Raw genomic sequence first — 16,143 nt, 5'->3', positions numbered from 1 at the left:
ATCCATTCAAACTACTGCTTTTTACAGACAAACACACAGTAAAGGTATGACTTCCTTTGCTACTTGATCACCAATTGTGACTGTAATCTATACCCCTACATACATTTAAATGAGCAAAAAAAAAAGTCGTTTACACTTAACTGTAACAACGTGTCACTTCTCACTTCATTTCATGTTTTTCAGTTGGACTTGTATACTTGCTAATGCAGGAGAAACATACAAGACAGCTGCCTCTGTTCTTGTCAGTGTCTCAGTTCGTTGCGTATGTGTGAGCGCAGCTGTTGTCAGACCATCTTTGAGTTAAAAGAGGAAAGAAGAAAAAAAAAGACGTATGTGGCGAGGAAATCCCCCTGCAGTCATGCCAAAATCCAAGGCAACAGAGTCTGCAGCAGTCTGTCACACTGTTTTAATGGCACACCCAACCTGAAATTGCCCCATTTGATGATAATTATTTAAAGATTAAGCGATTACTTCAATAGCACGGTGCTAATACGCAGACAATGTCATAATATACACAGTTTTTGAATTTCCCTTTTGATAGCTAGGGGAAGTTTGCACCGTGGTGTTCAGAACAGCTTGTACAGCAATACATTTTCAAAGCTGTTACATCCTCAGAGAGTTACAGGCATTGCTTCAGCCGTTGTTAACTACAGTCTCCATGATTTTGGTGGCAACATGATGTGATCATGCAAACAAGCCACTTACTCTAGTGTATGTAGGATAGTGTATCTACAAGTTAGTAAATAATACAGGTCATCTGTACATTAATCTTGAATGCTGCTCTCAATATGTTGTGTCATATTTTTGTGCCTCCTCTATCCATTCAGTTTGGTTGACATGCATTAATGTGTGCAGAGTGGTACTGTACAGAGATTAATTCTATGCATTCAGGTTTTTTTTTCTTTTTCACGTGTTGTGTTACTCAGTAAAGGCAAGGCCACACAGTTGGACACACACCAGGTTCTGTTCAGGCTGAGTCTACAATATCAGGCCATTTTACTGGGTTATGGGAATTCCCCAAGTCTCACAGTGAAATTGCTTCCCCCCTATTCACCAGTTTCCTTAAAAAGTGCCTCTCCGACAAGCTGAATGTGTGGGTGAGTTGTTGTTTATTTGTTTTAACATTTGAGGTGTAGTAACAGAACATATTACATTAATTATAATTATTTGTGGTATTCTTTTGTTATTTAAGCTGGGTTGAATAATTTTACGTTGTCATATAGCTGTGCTCTGTTTGGAACCATTACATAGGAGGCAAATGAAACACAATGAAAAGATTGATTTCTGCCCTGGATGTCAGGGAAATTGCCATAAGCTGGTTAATTGAATGGTATTATCTGTCTTTATCTTTATCCTAAGTAAATACTCTAAATATTATAAATGTAGTAAAGATGGTAAATACAATGTTTATTGTGTTATGTTTATTTTAAACCTGAGCATTATTTTTAATCAGATTGTGTAATTCATTACAACATGTCAGCAGATCTGTGGACAAATAGGTAAATCCATGTTAACAAAACAAACAAGATTGTAGATGTGTTTTAAAGACAAACCTGAGTACAAATTAACACAAAATGTAGATTTATTCAGTATCATTGTTGTTATTTATACATAAGCCTGTGCGATATGAGATACTTGGCAAGCTGTCACCCTGGTTTCTTGGTTGTAGTTACAATCTAGATTTTAGATTTTCAACAGAAAAGTGGTATGAGGAGTTACCGCTCAAGCATATCTAGTGCAAGTGCACATCTTTTGCATAATGATAGAGAGAAGAACGAGGATGTCCCTGATTTAAGGCCTTGAGAGGACAGCTGGAGTCACTAGTCGGCTAACAAAAGGACATTTTGTATTAAGCAGCGCGGAGCTAATGACTATCAGCTGCTGATTTCTGCTGCTGGGAGAGTGGAGACTGGACTGTCCTTGTGTCTCAGCGGGGTGAGGCACATAGTCTGTACTTGTGACACTGTGGGCTTCATTCTGATAATTACACTTTCCCACATGTCATCTGCTCACTCTTCTGTCTTTGTTCAATAAGGAAAAAGCTTTAAAATGGGTGGAGAAATGTAGAATTTGTTACACAGGAGGACTAAATGAATATCCTGTCCTTCCTTTTGTTTTTGTGCTGGCAGGCTCAGAGCCACCAGCCTGTTGATTATTTCAGCACATCATGGCAACCTGAGATGGAAACACTGTGTACCTTTAAACAAGGACAAGGTGTGTTTGGTGGCAGGCACAGGACTGAGGAAAAAACAACTTGTGTGTGAACTTTATGTTGGCTTTTTCCTGTTGCCAACTGATGACACTCTGGGGAACACATTCAGTGTTTTCCATCCACATCTATTATTGTCTGGTTTTTTTTGTTGTTGAATGTGGTTTTAATTGAAGTGAGACTTTTTCAATTGAATCCAAAGCAGTTTGAGCTGCATTTTGAAGTATGAGGAGGATTTTTAAATAAGGTGTATAGTTATTTGAAACATCACACACACACACACACACACACACACACACACACACACACACACACACACACACACACACACAGAGTTTAGATACTCACAGGCTGTCTACCCACCCTCTCCTGTTTTATCACTAATTTGCTTATTCTCTTTCTTTACAGTTTGATTTCCATTCATTTAGGGAGGATAAGTCAAAGAGTCAAATGAGTAGTATAGTGAAATCCTATTTGAAATTCTTAACTGTTGAGGGAACTATTTAAGGAAGATGACCATTTTCATGAAAGCTATTAATGGTGTATGCCATTACTGTGCACTTTCTGCATTATAGGAAGTAATAATGGTGGCTACTCAAAGACAAAACAAATGTGTGATTCTCACTAGTTTAACATTACCATAAATCACGCCATATACAGACCTAGTGTAAATTTTTTGGCAAACTTAGTGTTTCCTGTGTTTATACAGCATGCTTTCCCGTTAAGACCTCCAAGGCTGATGCTCTGAAATCTAAAATAATTATGGAGGGTGTTTGTCTTCTTCGTCTTTGTGGACAAGCAGTGAAATGTTTTCAATTGTGATTCATATAAGACTATTTGGTAGTTAATTTCATAATTTTGACCCATTATAGAGCCAACAAAACATGCAATTGGCATTACCAAGGACGGTTCAGTCTAATTGCACACAGTGACAAAGGTGAATTGCATCAGAAGGTCCTTCCACTTAACGAAGGGACGGTTTTTGTCCCCGAGGAAGAAATATGACAGCAGATTACCTGCTTGTTAATTCCCACAAGATGTCACTATTGCTCTAAATTATTCATATTTGGTCAGTCAGTTGACAATTTAGTCAAACATAGATATTACTCTATGTGGCACAGTGCTCCTCAACAAACACATCTTAACCTATGACTGACATAACATAATTTGACTTTAAGACCAGGAAAACATTTCATTTAAACTTGTTTGTGGTATTACTATACAGTTCCCAAAATTCCAGGTGATATTAATGTGTCACAATCAGGGCTGACATGATTAGTTGATTAATCACTTAGTCTGATTAGCTACTCGTTTAAGTCATTTTTCAGGAGCAATATTGAGTGTTTTGCTGTGTATCACTTCTATTCTATTAACTGTTTGACTTGGGGTTTGTTTGCTGGACAAAGCCAGCTGTTTGAATATGTCAACTACAGCTTTAAAATTTTGATGGGCATTTTATTATAATGATTTTTTTCATATTCCATAGACTGAACAATTAATTGGTCAAGAGAACGAATCGTCAGATTAATCAATACAATAATAATTTGTTGCGGCCCTGATCACAATATTGTGAACATTACATCTCTCAGCTCTTATACCAAATAAGACATAAAAAGCTCCGTGGTGAAGTAGGTCTTATTGCTCCCCGACTTCAGAGGAAATATGTGATGCAATCACAGAAAACCCCACCAGCCCCTAGTTTAAATGTATCAATGAAGACAAAAGTCATTCAGTGAGAATGATGGGGTTTGTCCCTGGGCTATGGGGGATGAGTTCCAAGAAGATTAAGACTTTGTTTAATTGAAATCATTATGACTCAAGAGAAAATCAGGCTGTTTTAGATGATCAGTTTTACTCACCTTTGTGCCATTGTGTCATATGAGCCATGTTTGCTACATATACGTTTCAGTATACATATAAATCATGTGAGCAAGTTTGTTAACGCTGGTAAATCTCCAACGAGTGTTTACATTACTGTCGTTGGCTCCGATTGGTGCCCCGCTGACAGAGAGCTGGGCCCTGATTGGTCGGCGGGACTGTCAATCATCGCTGTTTACATCAAACGTTGCGAGGTGGAATTTCCCAGGTTACAGCACAGACCAGAAGACCACTTCCGCAATAGATGTCTGGGCAGAGAGACGTGAGGCCACTGCGAGCTGAAAGGTATCCAGACAAAAGACACCTCTTTGTTCTTTGGTTTGTCGTTTAACTTCGCTTTCCGACGGACTTACTGCATCGATAAAAGTATCTTTAGTGGGTAAAAAAGAGGACATAGTCGCTTCCTGTCCCGCACTGTCATCTAGTGTTAGCTAGCCGAGAGCTAACGAGGATGTTGCTAGCAATTTGCATGACAACAGCGAAAACTAATATTAGCCTTCTTCAGCCAATCAAGGTAGCTATCATTAACTAGATTGTGCTGTATTTGACTCTCGTCCACTGGGTAGATGTTTGTTAGCAGGATTCACGTAACGGTTAGTGTTTTCCTCTACTCTTGTGTCTTTTTTCTCAGGATATGAACGTTGTGGTTGTCATATTTACCCATTACAAACGTTAGCACATTGCTGCCATATGTGTCACTCTGGCAGGGTAGCATTATGGTGATGTAGTTGCTGCTTTTATCCTCTCAAAGCTGTGTGTTTGTCTGTATTTTGTTCATCTTGCTTCACCGATAGTTTACAGTCATCCTGCTCTAAATTAGAAGGCTAGAAACGGCTCTTTCTAGTTGGTTAACTTGCAGTAACGTTACATACAGTAGCATGTCTGAGTGGGTGGTATTTATTTAATCCGCAGTCAAGAATTAAGAGAAACACATGTTATATTTCTGAGTGGTTGTTATACAATACGTTGTGGTTCAAGGGGCTTTCTAGTTTAGTAAGTCATTTTCCCTCCTACTGTACAGCCAATGCTTCTGTTCATCTGTTTCCTCCCTCTGCATGTTAGGTGTCGACCTTTGAAGTTGCTCTTACACTGTATGGTATACTTTAATTTTTCCTCAATGGGTAGTACACTTTAAACTTAGATTCATATGTTACTGGTTGCAGTGCAAAAACACGTTTTTCAACTTGCTTCTCATATTGCAAAGGGTGGAGGACCATTGTAGACACAAGTGGTCAGTCCTCTGTGTTTTTAATATGCTTTACAAAACCACTTTTTGTTTTCTGTAAAGGTCTGCTACTCCACTGAGTATTTTCCAGTGCTTTGCGTGTGTTTTAATTATGTTGAAAATAACAGTTCATGTCTCCTTATTCACAGTTTGGAGGACCATGTCTAGGAATTAATCACGGCGATGGAAGGGAAAGGCCCGTACCGCATCTATGATCCAGGTGGGAGTGAGGTTAAGGCCAGGGATGAGGCCGGAGGGGGAAGTAGCTATCGACAGCTACTGGAGGAGAACAGCATACTGAGGGAGCGGATGAAAGGACTTAAGAGCTTAGGTAGGTTCCTAAAGAGAATGGTTACCTCAAGGCGGTGGATAGAGCTGCTTTTTGGCATTAAACATCTGTTGTGTGTCTTAACACCGGAGGAATGTATTTTTCCATCATATGATGTCTTCCATAATCTATTAAATCTCTTAATTTCCAAAACATTATACAAATGCATGAAGGAAACATTCATTCAAATGAGGTGGAATCTAGTAAAACCTGATGATCTTCATTGGCAATTTGTTTGCATGCCAGTGATGTGAATGACCTGATTGCACCTTTTGTGACTCACCAAAGGAGTGTTGCTATTTGTGTGGAATTTCTCACTGAACTTCTATCATATCCTATGTGATGATGTATGCTGGCAGATCTAGCCTTAACGGTATTTGTTGAAAAAGTTAGACCAAGTGAAATTCAAGTGAAGTGCTGCTGGACAGAGACAAGATCTCTTTGAAACTTGCAGGTGATTTGCTGGAAGAGTCTCAATCAGAGGCGTCGAGGCTTCGACAGCGAGTGGAGGAACTTGTGAGAGACAATGAGGCCCTCAAGTCGTCCAGTTTTGCTGCCAGTCTGTGTATGGGAGGGCCTGTTCAAACTGAGACACAAAGTAGGTCTCACAGACTGTAATTTATCTTATCTATCTTTGTAGACATATTTGTGGATTATTGCTCTGAAGATTGTTGTAACCATATCGCCTGCTGTTCATCTTTACTATAACTTTCATTAACCTTGTTATTGGTATGCCTTGTTTCAGGTAAACCCTGTTTACACTCCACTGCAGAGCAGAAGGAGGAGCAAGCAAGCTGTTTAGGGAAGACCCTTCAGCCTGAGAAGCCCAATGTAAGTAATTTGTACTGTGTGTGTGCGAGAGCTTTTGGTACAGGCAGAAGCAACTCTGTAATGGTTGTAGAATGATAAATAACATTAGATACAGACATAATAAGGGCATAGACTGACATCTGCGTACTCTCCACTGGAGAGCTGTTTACTTTATTCTTAACAATTTAAGGTATGGACACTGCATGTACGTCATGCACGGTCCTACTTACTTTTTGGTCTTTCCAGGAAGCCTCATCAGAGTTTGAGGTTGTGAACATGGATGGGAAGACCGCAGATGCTTTGACTGTATGTACTAGATGTTTTATTTTTTATAAAAAATAAGGACCTCACATTTTTGTAGTTCCAACAAATCTTTAATTTTAACAAACAATTTAGTATGTTTAGAATATCACAATGCTCCTGGGGCTAATTCCTAAAAGTAATTCATTTGTGTAATTGTAAGTTCAACCTTTCCTCTTTTATAGCCATTTCCACAATACTAGGAACATATCCTTGGTGCGGTGACTCACCAACAAACTCAATACTGGTAGATCCAGCCTGAGTCAGCCAGGGGAAAGTCCAGGATTATTACTGACTAGATTTACACCACTGATTCATTCACACACCACATCCTAGGGGATGTGTTAATAGGACATCATGCCAGAATATTTCAGGCACGCCTCTCAAAACTAATGTTATCTCCTAGCTTGTCGTATATTGTAAAGTTATATAGCCTATTTTGAAACTGTTTCCACACCGTAACAGAATATTTTTGGTAAATGTATAACAACAACTGGCTGTATTCTGTGAGGCCTAACTTGAATCCAAAAGGACAAACTGGTTTGTCTGTTTGAAATGAATCAGTTGTAGGCTGTGAGAATTAAATATAAAGTCAACAGGACAAACTGGTTTGTCTTTTGAGATATATCAGCTGCTGCTTTTTATAGAAAAGGCAGCGTGATGATTCACAGTATGTTGATCTTTCAGTTGGTGCTGTTTGAAATACAAATGTAATTGTTAGCTCACACACTGAGTCCGCTTTAGAGGAACGGCTGACTGACTGTTCACCTTGTGTGGGTATCTTCAGGCCGGGTCAATGGCAGGCGTAATCCCCGTCCTGCCTCAGGAGAACATCGAGCTAGCGAGCCAGCTGAAGAGACTAGAGAGCTCCTTCAGCATTTTCGCAGAGGAGTCCAATCCGAACCAGCTATTAGCCCATCTCGGACGCATGGCTGTGGAGTTTCACCATCTTTCCTCGAAGGTCCAAAAGAATGAACAGAGGACCTCCCTCTTACAGGTATGTGACACAACAACTTCATAACAAAAGTAAATAATGCAAAAGCAACCATCACGCTTCTTAGATTGATCGATTGAATTATAATTTATATTAGGAAAATAGTCATTTGTGGCAGATGTTATTTGTAGAGCGAGAAAAGAGGACAAAGTTCTTTTGTTTGTAGTGTAATGATATAAGTAAGAAGTTTATATTATTTTCTGATGTTGTTGTACTACTGCAGTTCCAGTTGTCCGTGTGGGCTGGAAACTTAACATAAACAACTACTACTACTGACACACAACAGGAGCGTTCCTCTTTAAAACACGATTTTAACTGTAATGACTTTATTGCTGTAGCACATTTCCAAACAATGTTACAAAGTGCTTTGCAACAAAAGTAGAGTAACAGTATAACTCAATCACAATTTCCAAGGGGGTTGTGTATTTGTAGCCGGTCACAGTGGAAGTACATCACCATCATTCTGAAACCCATTACAGCCTAATTTTAATATACAAACATAAAGCAGTATTTGCAGTGACTTAGTCTTCATATTTTCAGTTGAGTTTAATTTAACTCGTTTTAAACTCTTTCAGATAAATTGACAAAAAGTCATGGCTGACTGTTTGTTTGTGGATTGAAAAATTTAAATATAGCGCCATGTGACTGAAAAACACATAATTTTGTGCCATAAAGGGGAGGGTTATGTCATCAATAAACTGCTCAGCTACATTATTCCAACAGAATTTTAACTCGTAGTACATTTTGCTTTGTACCAGTGTGTTAAAAGAAGTTACTTCCAGCTGTTTCGATGGTGGTGTAAAATGTTTATCATTATACAGAATGATGCTAGTTATTGTGTGTTTCTATAGACTCTCTGTGAGCAGCTCAGACAGGAGAATAATGAGCTTCGAAAGAAAATGGAAGAGGATCATCATATCAGGAATCGAGATTTAGAACAGCTGAGGTAATGTTTTTCCTTATCTTTTGATGTGACTGGGCTTTGTGTTGCTTCTGCTGGAAACATTATTGTTAGTAAGGTCAAAAAAGAACAAGTTGTGAGAGCTGCAGTATATTCCCTACAAATAACTAAACAATACGAACACCCTCTGAATTTAGTTTCTCATGACCTTTTTTAGAATGCAGTGCAAATCAGCCTCCCATTATTGTTTTGATGACACAGTTTTTACTTTGACATGGATTTGGACAATTGACCGGGCTTTCACTTTTGGGGGGGATTATGCCACTGCTTTCTGTTGGCGTCATTGCACTCAGCGGGTAGTGTAGGTTCTTCCCAAAGGACATCCTGAAGCTGTACCAACAAATTCTGGGAATGGACAAGAATACTATCGTTTTCATTTTCTGGCTGATTCAGACAGGAGAATCAGAAGCTTAAGGAGCTGGTCACAGGAGCGGCAGCGGCGGCAGCATCATCTGCGGCGCCATCTGACACCGATGCTCAAGAGGACAAAGAGGAGCCTGCGAAGGAGGAATCAGTTGCTGTAAGATCTAAGATGGAGGCTGCCACACCGCAGAAGGTAATAGTTTTTTTTCGCACATTACAACTTCGCTTCATATAAATAAATCAGTCTCACTTACATGCCAAATAAATGTTTGCTTTAAACTTAATTTTCTGTTTAAGAAATGCATAAATAAAGGTTTTCTCAATAAATCTATGACTTAAAAACCTTCCCTCTTATAAACTCATACATTGTATTGTTGGTAATGGAGGAATGCTGTGGATTTAGGAATGTTTTGTGTGCCCCCAGAGTGGAAAAGCTGCAGAGAAAACCCCAACTAAACCTTGTGATGTAGAGGTGTATGAAAAGAAGATCAAGCTTTTGGAGAAGCAGAGAAAGGATGTGAGTCTTTTTTTTTTTTTTTAAGCCTTAACTGCTCATCCTCTTTTGCCATTGGGGAAAGTCTCTGTGTATTTTGTTTCCTATATGTTCAGTGTCATTTGTTTCACTTTCTGGTGCTGTTTACAGGTACTGGAGGTGAACAAGCAGTGGGACATTCAGTGGAACTCCATGAAGTCACAGTTTGAACAGAAGGTACAGTAATGACTTTACAGCTGTTTTGAAGGGTGTGGGAAGACATCACTGTGTCCTCTGCTGATGTAGAGCTGTTAAAGGAGAACTAATACTTACTTTTAAAAATTTCAAAACAAATTACTCTTACACTCCTTTTGAAATGCTCACTTAAAAACTAAAACTAAAAACTCATTCTGTTCAGTTTTATAAAATTGCATCAGTTCAGTCAATCCTATTTTTGTCTGTTTTTTTTTTGTTTTTTTCTCCCCCAAACATTTGAAAAACGAAGACTTTTTCCTCATGCCAGGGTTGTCCTGAATTTTTCATTAAAATGTTACCGTACTCAAATAAATAATGTATGTGCTTAGAATAGACTATATATCTGTTGCCTTAGGTACAGAATTAACTTTCAGCTGTGTCTTCCACTGTTCCTATTTTGTTACCAGTTGTAAACCATTTTGAAAATGATAGTTGAATTTAGTTTCAAGTTTTAACAGTTTTCCCAAACAAGGATAAACTGGGCCAAAAAAATTAAATGGCATTACTGAATTAAAATTGCAAATAAAACAATATTTTCTTGCCAGCAGGCTTAAAATGTAATGGTTGTAGCATTGTGACACCAATGGTCTCATTTTGAATTATGTCAATGGAAATTTGTAATTTGGAAATATTTTTAAGGAACTCTGGACTCTGTGTGTGTGTGTGTGTGTGTGTGTGTGTGTGTGTGTGTGTGTGTCTATATGCTTGTCCAGTGGAAAAGGTGCAATCTTGCAATAGCTCGCTATCTGAGAGCATACTTTACCACAAGGCCTGTCACACCTCAGTAAGAATTCCCCTCACCTCTCTGGTACCCGCCGACTTCCTGCTGAGGTGCAGTCAAAGGGCAGCAGAGACACACATATGTACACACTCTCACACTCATACTCACACACCTACGCTTCTGCACACCCACATTCATGAACACACTTTGTTGAGACAGGGACACCATGCAACCTTGGGTTTAAACCGCAGAACCCTAGATACATCCATTTGCGTCACTAAAGTTCGTTCATATTTTACACAAAAACAGAACTGCGTGTGTTTGCAAGTGTGTACTTGTTGCTGTGGCTTAGTTTATAATTTGATAACAAACATTTCTAACATGTTTCTAAGGCTGTATCCTGATACAAGCGACAGCTGATGTTTATCAGTGTTATCACTGCATCACAGTGGTTTTTTTTTATTTTTTATTTATTTATTTTTTGTGTTTATGAGAACCGTACCTTACCGCAGTGATTAGTGGATTCACTGAATGGCGGTCCTCAGTGAAATTGCTTTACATTATACCTCAGATCACAGACCTCAGACAACGGCTGGCTGAGTCCCAGAAAACTGTGCTTGAGCTGGAGGCAGAGCGAGAGCAGAGGCAGCGTGACTACGACAAGAAGCTGCTGCTGGCCAAGTCCAAGATTGAAAATGTACAGGTGAGAATACAAAGACACAAAGCCCAGGTGAAACTGGCCTAACATTTCAAAACCAGGACACAAAACCCAAAATGACATGTTAAAGGATACTCTAAGAAAGGTGTTCAGTGTATTTGGGTGTGTATGTTTCAGGGGGAGAAAGAGTGCCTAAACTCTGAGACCACTGAGCTGAAGCAGAAGATTCGCTACCTGCAGGATCAGCTGCTGCCCTTGAGCAAACAGAGGGAGTACCAGGAGAAGGAGATCCAACGCCTCAACAGGGTGAGAGTGCAAGAGATGCAGAAAGAGAGAGAGATGAAGAACAGACATTTGTTTCTGTGTAAATTTTTATTTTGGTTTTTTATTATTTCAGGCTTTAGAGGAAGCCTTAAATCTGCACGCCCCATCCTCTTCCCAACAACCACCTGGCCAGGGTAACTTTGCCGATGCAGCCAGTAACCTGAAGAAACAGGAACTGCTTACTCAAATTGCTGTACTAAAGGAACAGGTCAGACATGCAGCAAAAAATACACACACATACACAGTTGTATTGCAATTATACATGCATTTCCTAAACTGCATTCAAATGGGTGCTTTTGTACTTCAGGTGAAGATTTTTGAAGAAGACTTCAGAAAAGAAAGGAGTGACAGAGAGCGAATGAATGAGGAAAAGGAGGACTTGAGGCGGCAAGTTGAGAGACTCCAGGGTCAGATTACTAATTTGACCAACCAGGTAAGAAGTGTGTTTACAGTATATTCTCCTGTATGGGGCACAAGTAAGAATGCTGTTGTGTCTTGCACTGAATAGAAATGATAAGTAAACTGCTCTCTAATGCGGGATTTTTTTAATTTTGTATTTGTGATTCAGCTTCATCAGGCGCAGAACGAGTGTCAGAGAGAACGCACAGAGAGATGTAAGCTGGAGAGACTGCAGATGCAGCATCACAAACAGGTACTGGCTGCAGCTGAGGTCTGAGTCTGGCAGTGTCGCAGACATGCTGATATTTTGAATGAAATGGTGCCGCCTGCCTGGATAGGTGATATGTGTGGTCATTCTGGCCAGGTAGATTAAATTAGGGCCAAGGCATTCACTGAAAGTTGCTGTTCAAGCCTTTGAGATGCATCACCAGGAGGATATGAATTGGGGTAAACCTTGCAGTGTAGCGCCCCCTTGTGACAGAAAGCAGTCACACAGATGTTGACTATCCTAAGTTCATACTGGACAAATCAATACTCCAGGACAAGAGCCTCACTCCAGCTAGGTTGTTTGTCAGTGTAGTCGGGAGCAACAGGTGGAATATTTACACTCCTCAGTGGGAGTCAGCTACAGGAGGGTTGAAGGTCACGCTCACTGAGAGTAGCAGCCGTACACTGATTGGGGATCACGTGTGTACTTGTGATCCCTCGTAGGGGCAGCAGCAGGAAAGACGTACCTCAGACCCCACGTCAGGCTCAGTGAACGGCCCGCTGAGCCCTCCCTACTGTGGTCCCTTTGTGCAGGTGGGACCGCAGGGCCTTGAGGGCTGGCCCGTACACTTCCCTCCCCGGATGCCCAATGCAGCAGGTGCCACAGCAGCAGCAGCAGCAGCAGCAGCCGCAGCCGCCGCAGCACCGCCCCCTGTACGAGACTTCCAGCCTGTTACCCCGGTAAGGGTCCTCTAAGGCCCCTATGTCTCTGTCTCTGGAGTGACTCATGTTCACTGAGGCTTTTCTTTCTCTTGCCTCTACGCCCTTTTTATCTTTCTGGAGGAACAAGCAGATGTAATTAGGTCTAACTGAAGCTCAACCTAGCCATGCTTACATATAACGATTGTTAGGTTATGGCAAAGACCTGAGGGCTGCTTGTTGTGATGAATGAGTATATTTAGTGAATTGAGCTTATGGTGTTGCTTTCTCTTCAGGGTTTTCCTTGGCAGTCGTCATTCCCGCAGCCCAGAGGGGCCAGAGCAGTAGGAGAGAGCTCAAGACCACCACCAGAGAATGCAGGTATGGTACAGCCAATCCAATCAATTTTATTTATATAGCACATTTAAAAAAACAAAGGTTTACAAAGTGCTGAACAAGAAATAAAACAAACACATAAAACAACAAGGCTACACAGCTCTCATGCTGGGTTAAAAGCCAGGGAATACAAGTGGGTTTTAAGACGGGATTTAAAATATTCGAGGGTTGGGGCCAATTGGATCTGTGGAGGTTGCTCATTCCTCAATTTAGGGGCTGCTGCTGAAAAAGCACGGTCGCCCCTGGTTTTTAACCTGGTTTTTGGAGCGACCAGCCGAAGTTGGTCAGTAGACCTAGGTGACCGTGGGGGGGGGTGTAGACTTGTAAGAGGTGTGAGATGTAGTGAGGTGCCAACCCATTCAGTGACTTAAAAACAAACGATAAGATCTTAAAATGTATTCTAAAATGGACCGGGAGCCAGTGAAGCGAGGCCAGCACTGGTGTAATGTGTTCATGCTTGCGAGTTCCAGTTAAAAGACGAGCGGCCGAGTTTTGTACTAACTGTAAGCGTGAGAGAGGGGTTTTGTTAACGCCAATGTAAAGTGCATTACAGTAGTCCAGACGAGTTGAGATAAAAGCATGAATCGCATGTTACAAGCCAGCCAAGTACAATCTTATATTTTTATGGTAATAAATAAATAAATCACTTTTTTTGTACACTGTTTTTATTGCGCAAAGGATAAGAATGGGGCTGCTCTGTATTTTCCCCTTATTGTCAACAAAATGCAATCAAGAAAAACCTAACTATGCATTTGTAGTAGTGGAATAATACGTGCATTGAGAATATATTAGGATGGTGGATATAGAACTGACTAAAAATAAAGTACTATATACATGGTAATGAAGGAGTGTCACCCAGTACAATGGAGTGGCTGGTTATGTGTTTTTAAATAGTTATTGGACAGCAGTTGGTTCTATAGAGGAGAGCAGTAAGTTTTGAGGAGGCAGTACTTGTTAGTAGTGTGTGTGTCCATTGTGGTTTTGGTCTTTTCTTAAGTTTTGTTGATGATTTAAAAAAAGACATTGTCATTTTCAGGCAGTCTGAATATTTTCTGAATTGCTAGATTACGCCCCACAGTTGGCTAAATGTTTGCTGGATTCATTTTGAAGGAAAAGTGTGTAGCAGCAAAGTCTGTGGCGATGAAGATCATGAAGTCTTGTTCCTTTTGTGTGTCTGCAGATCAGGCCGCAGCAGCCGCAGCAGCAGGAGCAGGATTTGGAAAAAGGGAGCGACAGAACATTGACCCTGGAAAGCACTAAAGCATCACCGTACCCACCTAATGGAGTCTGGGTAGTAGCATGAAATCAGTTTGTTTTTGAGTTGACGAGGTGTGATTTGATCTATAATTTTCCTACTGAACTGTAGATATCCTATTGTAATGTTGTTTATACTTGCGTTTTATAAGGCTATTTGTGAAACACTTCGCTATTCTGAATATATACATGAAATATTATTTGGATTATTATTATTTTTTTTTTATTATCAGGAACTGAAGTCATTTGTTAAATAGGTTGGAATGATTAACATGGTTTTTGTTTTTGTTCCAGAAAAATATACCTATGTGATTTGTCTCTCTGCAAATATGTAACAACTTGACACTTAGTTTGTTACTTGTAGGGTTACAAGAAGCCATTCCCCAATATGACTAAGACTACATATACTCATTCCAACAATGAATGATTATATAGGTACATTGAATCATAGAATTTACAATGTGAATGTTAATTGATTTTTGAAGATTTCTTCAGTGCCATCGATGTTATAGACCTGTCCCATATGTGTAACTGTTCAAAAGTGGTTGTTGAAATACAAAAATTTCGGGAAATGAATTTTGATGGTATCATACCAAAAAACATGATTGTGATAATTTATTTATAACCTGCTGTTTTGATAGTTGCATTGACTTAAGTGTAAATCATTGTCTTTAGTAATGCTGTTCTTTCTATGTTGTTAGTGTAATCCAAATATATTGTAGCTATTGACATTGTATGTTTGTATCAGACACCCAATACACATGCACAGTACATACAGTCTTTTTTTTTTTTTTTTTTTCCCCATGATGATGGACCTAATCTCATTAAACACAACACTTCTACTTGACCACAATTGATTTGATGATTTGACCACTCATCCCGATATTCATACTCATCTTACTGCATCCTGTCCGATTGCCCAGTTCAGCCCCAACACATAGTATCTAGAAGTTACAGCACCAAAACCTTTTAGGCATCAGCGATGACATTTTTCCTCTTAATCTTATTTCATGATAACTTGAGTTGTAATCAGTGCAGCTATCACGCCTATTACTGAAACATTCAAATTCTGTTCAAGCAACAGAAACAGGAAGATTGTCATCAGTATTTGGGAGTCCCTAGATCTATTGTTAGAGCAGTACAGCCACTCCTCAAAGGAAAACTTGCCAGGAATTCTGGCTTTGCTCTTTGCCCACTTCACCAACCAGCAATCCAGGCCGTGCCAACCAACCTGCAAAATGCTATAACAAAGTCAGGATCCCTGATAACAGGCACAGACTCCACACCACGAGATTATGTTACTTTTTTCAAAGACCAATCCAATCTGAAATAAACCACTGTTTTACCTGAAGACCTATGAAAGTTTACTTTGTATAGTGTTAATCATGTAGTCTGATGAAGGACTTCAAAATATGTGCAGATGAATTGCAAATTGGCTCTGTTTTATCAAACCGTTAAGTTAGTGGGAACAAAATCCAGATGGGTGAGTTGAAATGAGAAGTTAGCAGAATTGCACTTTGGTACGCTGTAATTACTGGCAGTTGTATTTTCTTGGTTTGTAGCCCTTTTACTTTTTTGCTGTAGGCAAAAGCACATGTGAGACTTTTTGTATTTGACTGGCTTAATAAATATTCTAAATGTCTATTAGCATCTCACCCTGCTTATTCATGCTCATATTTTGCGCATTTGT

At 39.8% G+C, this 16,143-nt stretch overlaps 1 protein-coding gene across 6 annotated transcripts; it reads left to right on the top strand.

Moving 5' to 3' along the window:
* The first annotated feature begins 965 nt into the window (after positions 1 to 965).
* On the top strand, positions 966 to 16,095 carry tnip1 (TNFAIP3 interacting protein 1). 6 transcript variants are annotated; one of them, XM_038699909.1, is made up of 18 exons: positions 966 to 1,097; positions 5,462 to 5,643; positions 6,095 to 6,238; positions 6,386 to 6,471; positions 6,697 to 6,756; positions 7,538 to 7,747; positions 8,596 to 8,690; positions 9,099 to 9,261; positions 9,493 to 9,585; positions 9,712 to 9,777; positions 11,088 to 11,219; positions 11,352 to 11,480; positions 11,572 to 11,706; positions 11,806 to 11,931; positions 12,067 to 12,150; positions 12,609 to 12,845; positions 13,100 to 13,184; positions 14,380 to 16,095. In XM_038699909.1, the coding sequence occupies exons 2-18, from the start codon at positions 5,496 to 5,498 to the stop codon at positions 14,457 to 14,459; spliced, it is 2,073 nt and encodes a 690-aa protein (XP_038555837.1). In that variant the 5' UTR covers positions 966 to 1,097; positions 5,462 to 5,495; the 3' UTR covers positions 14,460 to 16,095. The 6 variants fall into 6 exon arrangements, with proteins under 6 accessions (XP_038555837.1, XP_038555840.1, XP_038555836.1 ...); XM_038699912.1 differs by lacking the exon at positions 966 to 1,097 and adding an exon at positions 4,219 to 4,372 and having other exon boundaries at positions 12,699 to 12,845; XM_038699908.1 differs by lacking the exon at positions 966 to 1,097 and adding an exon at positions 4,219 to 4,372.
* The last annotated feature ends 48 nt before the right edge of the window (positions 16,096 to 16,143 follow it).

The sequence above is a fragment of the Micropterus salmoides genome, unplaced genomic scaffold, assembly GCF_014851395.1.
Source record: "Micropterus salmoides isolate LMB-PRFRI ecotype aquatic unplaced genomic scaffold, ASM1485139v1 Ms_hic_scaffold_5, whole genome shotgun sequence".
NCBI lineage: Eukaryota > Metazoa > Chordata > Actinopteri > Centrarchiformes > Centrarchidae > Micropterus > Micropterus salmoides.
This window is presented reverse-complemented; position numbering and strand designations above follow the sequence as displayed.

Excerpts from the sequence above, each read along its gene's own strand:
- tnip1 (XM_038699909.1), top strand. The coding sequence starts at position 5,496 with ATGGAAGGGAAAGGCCCGTACCGCATCTATGATCCAGGTGGGAGTGAG. Across the intron at positions 5,644-6,094 it reads GAAAGGACTTAAGAGCTTAG|GTGATTTGCTGGAAGAGTCT; the intron begins GTAGGTTCCTAA and ends TGAAACTTGCAG. Across the intron at positions 6,239-6,385 it reads TGTTCAAACTGAGACACAAA|GTAAACCCTGTTTACACTCC; the intron begins GTAGGTCTCACA and ends GCCTTGTTTCAG.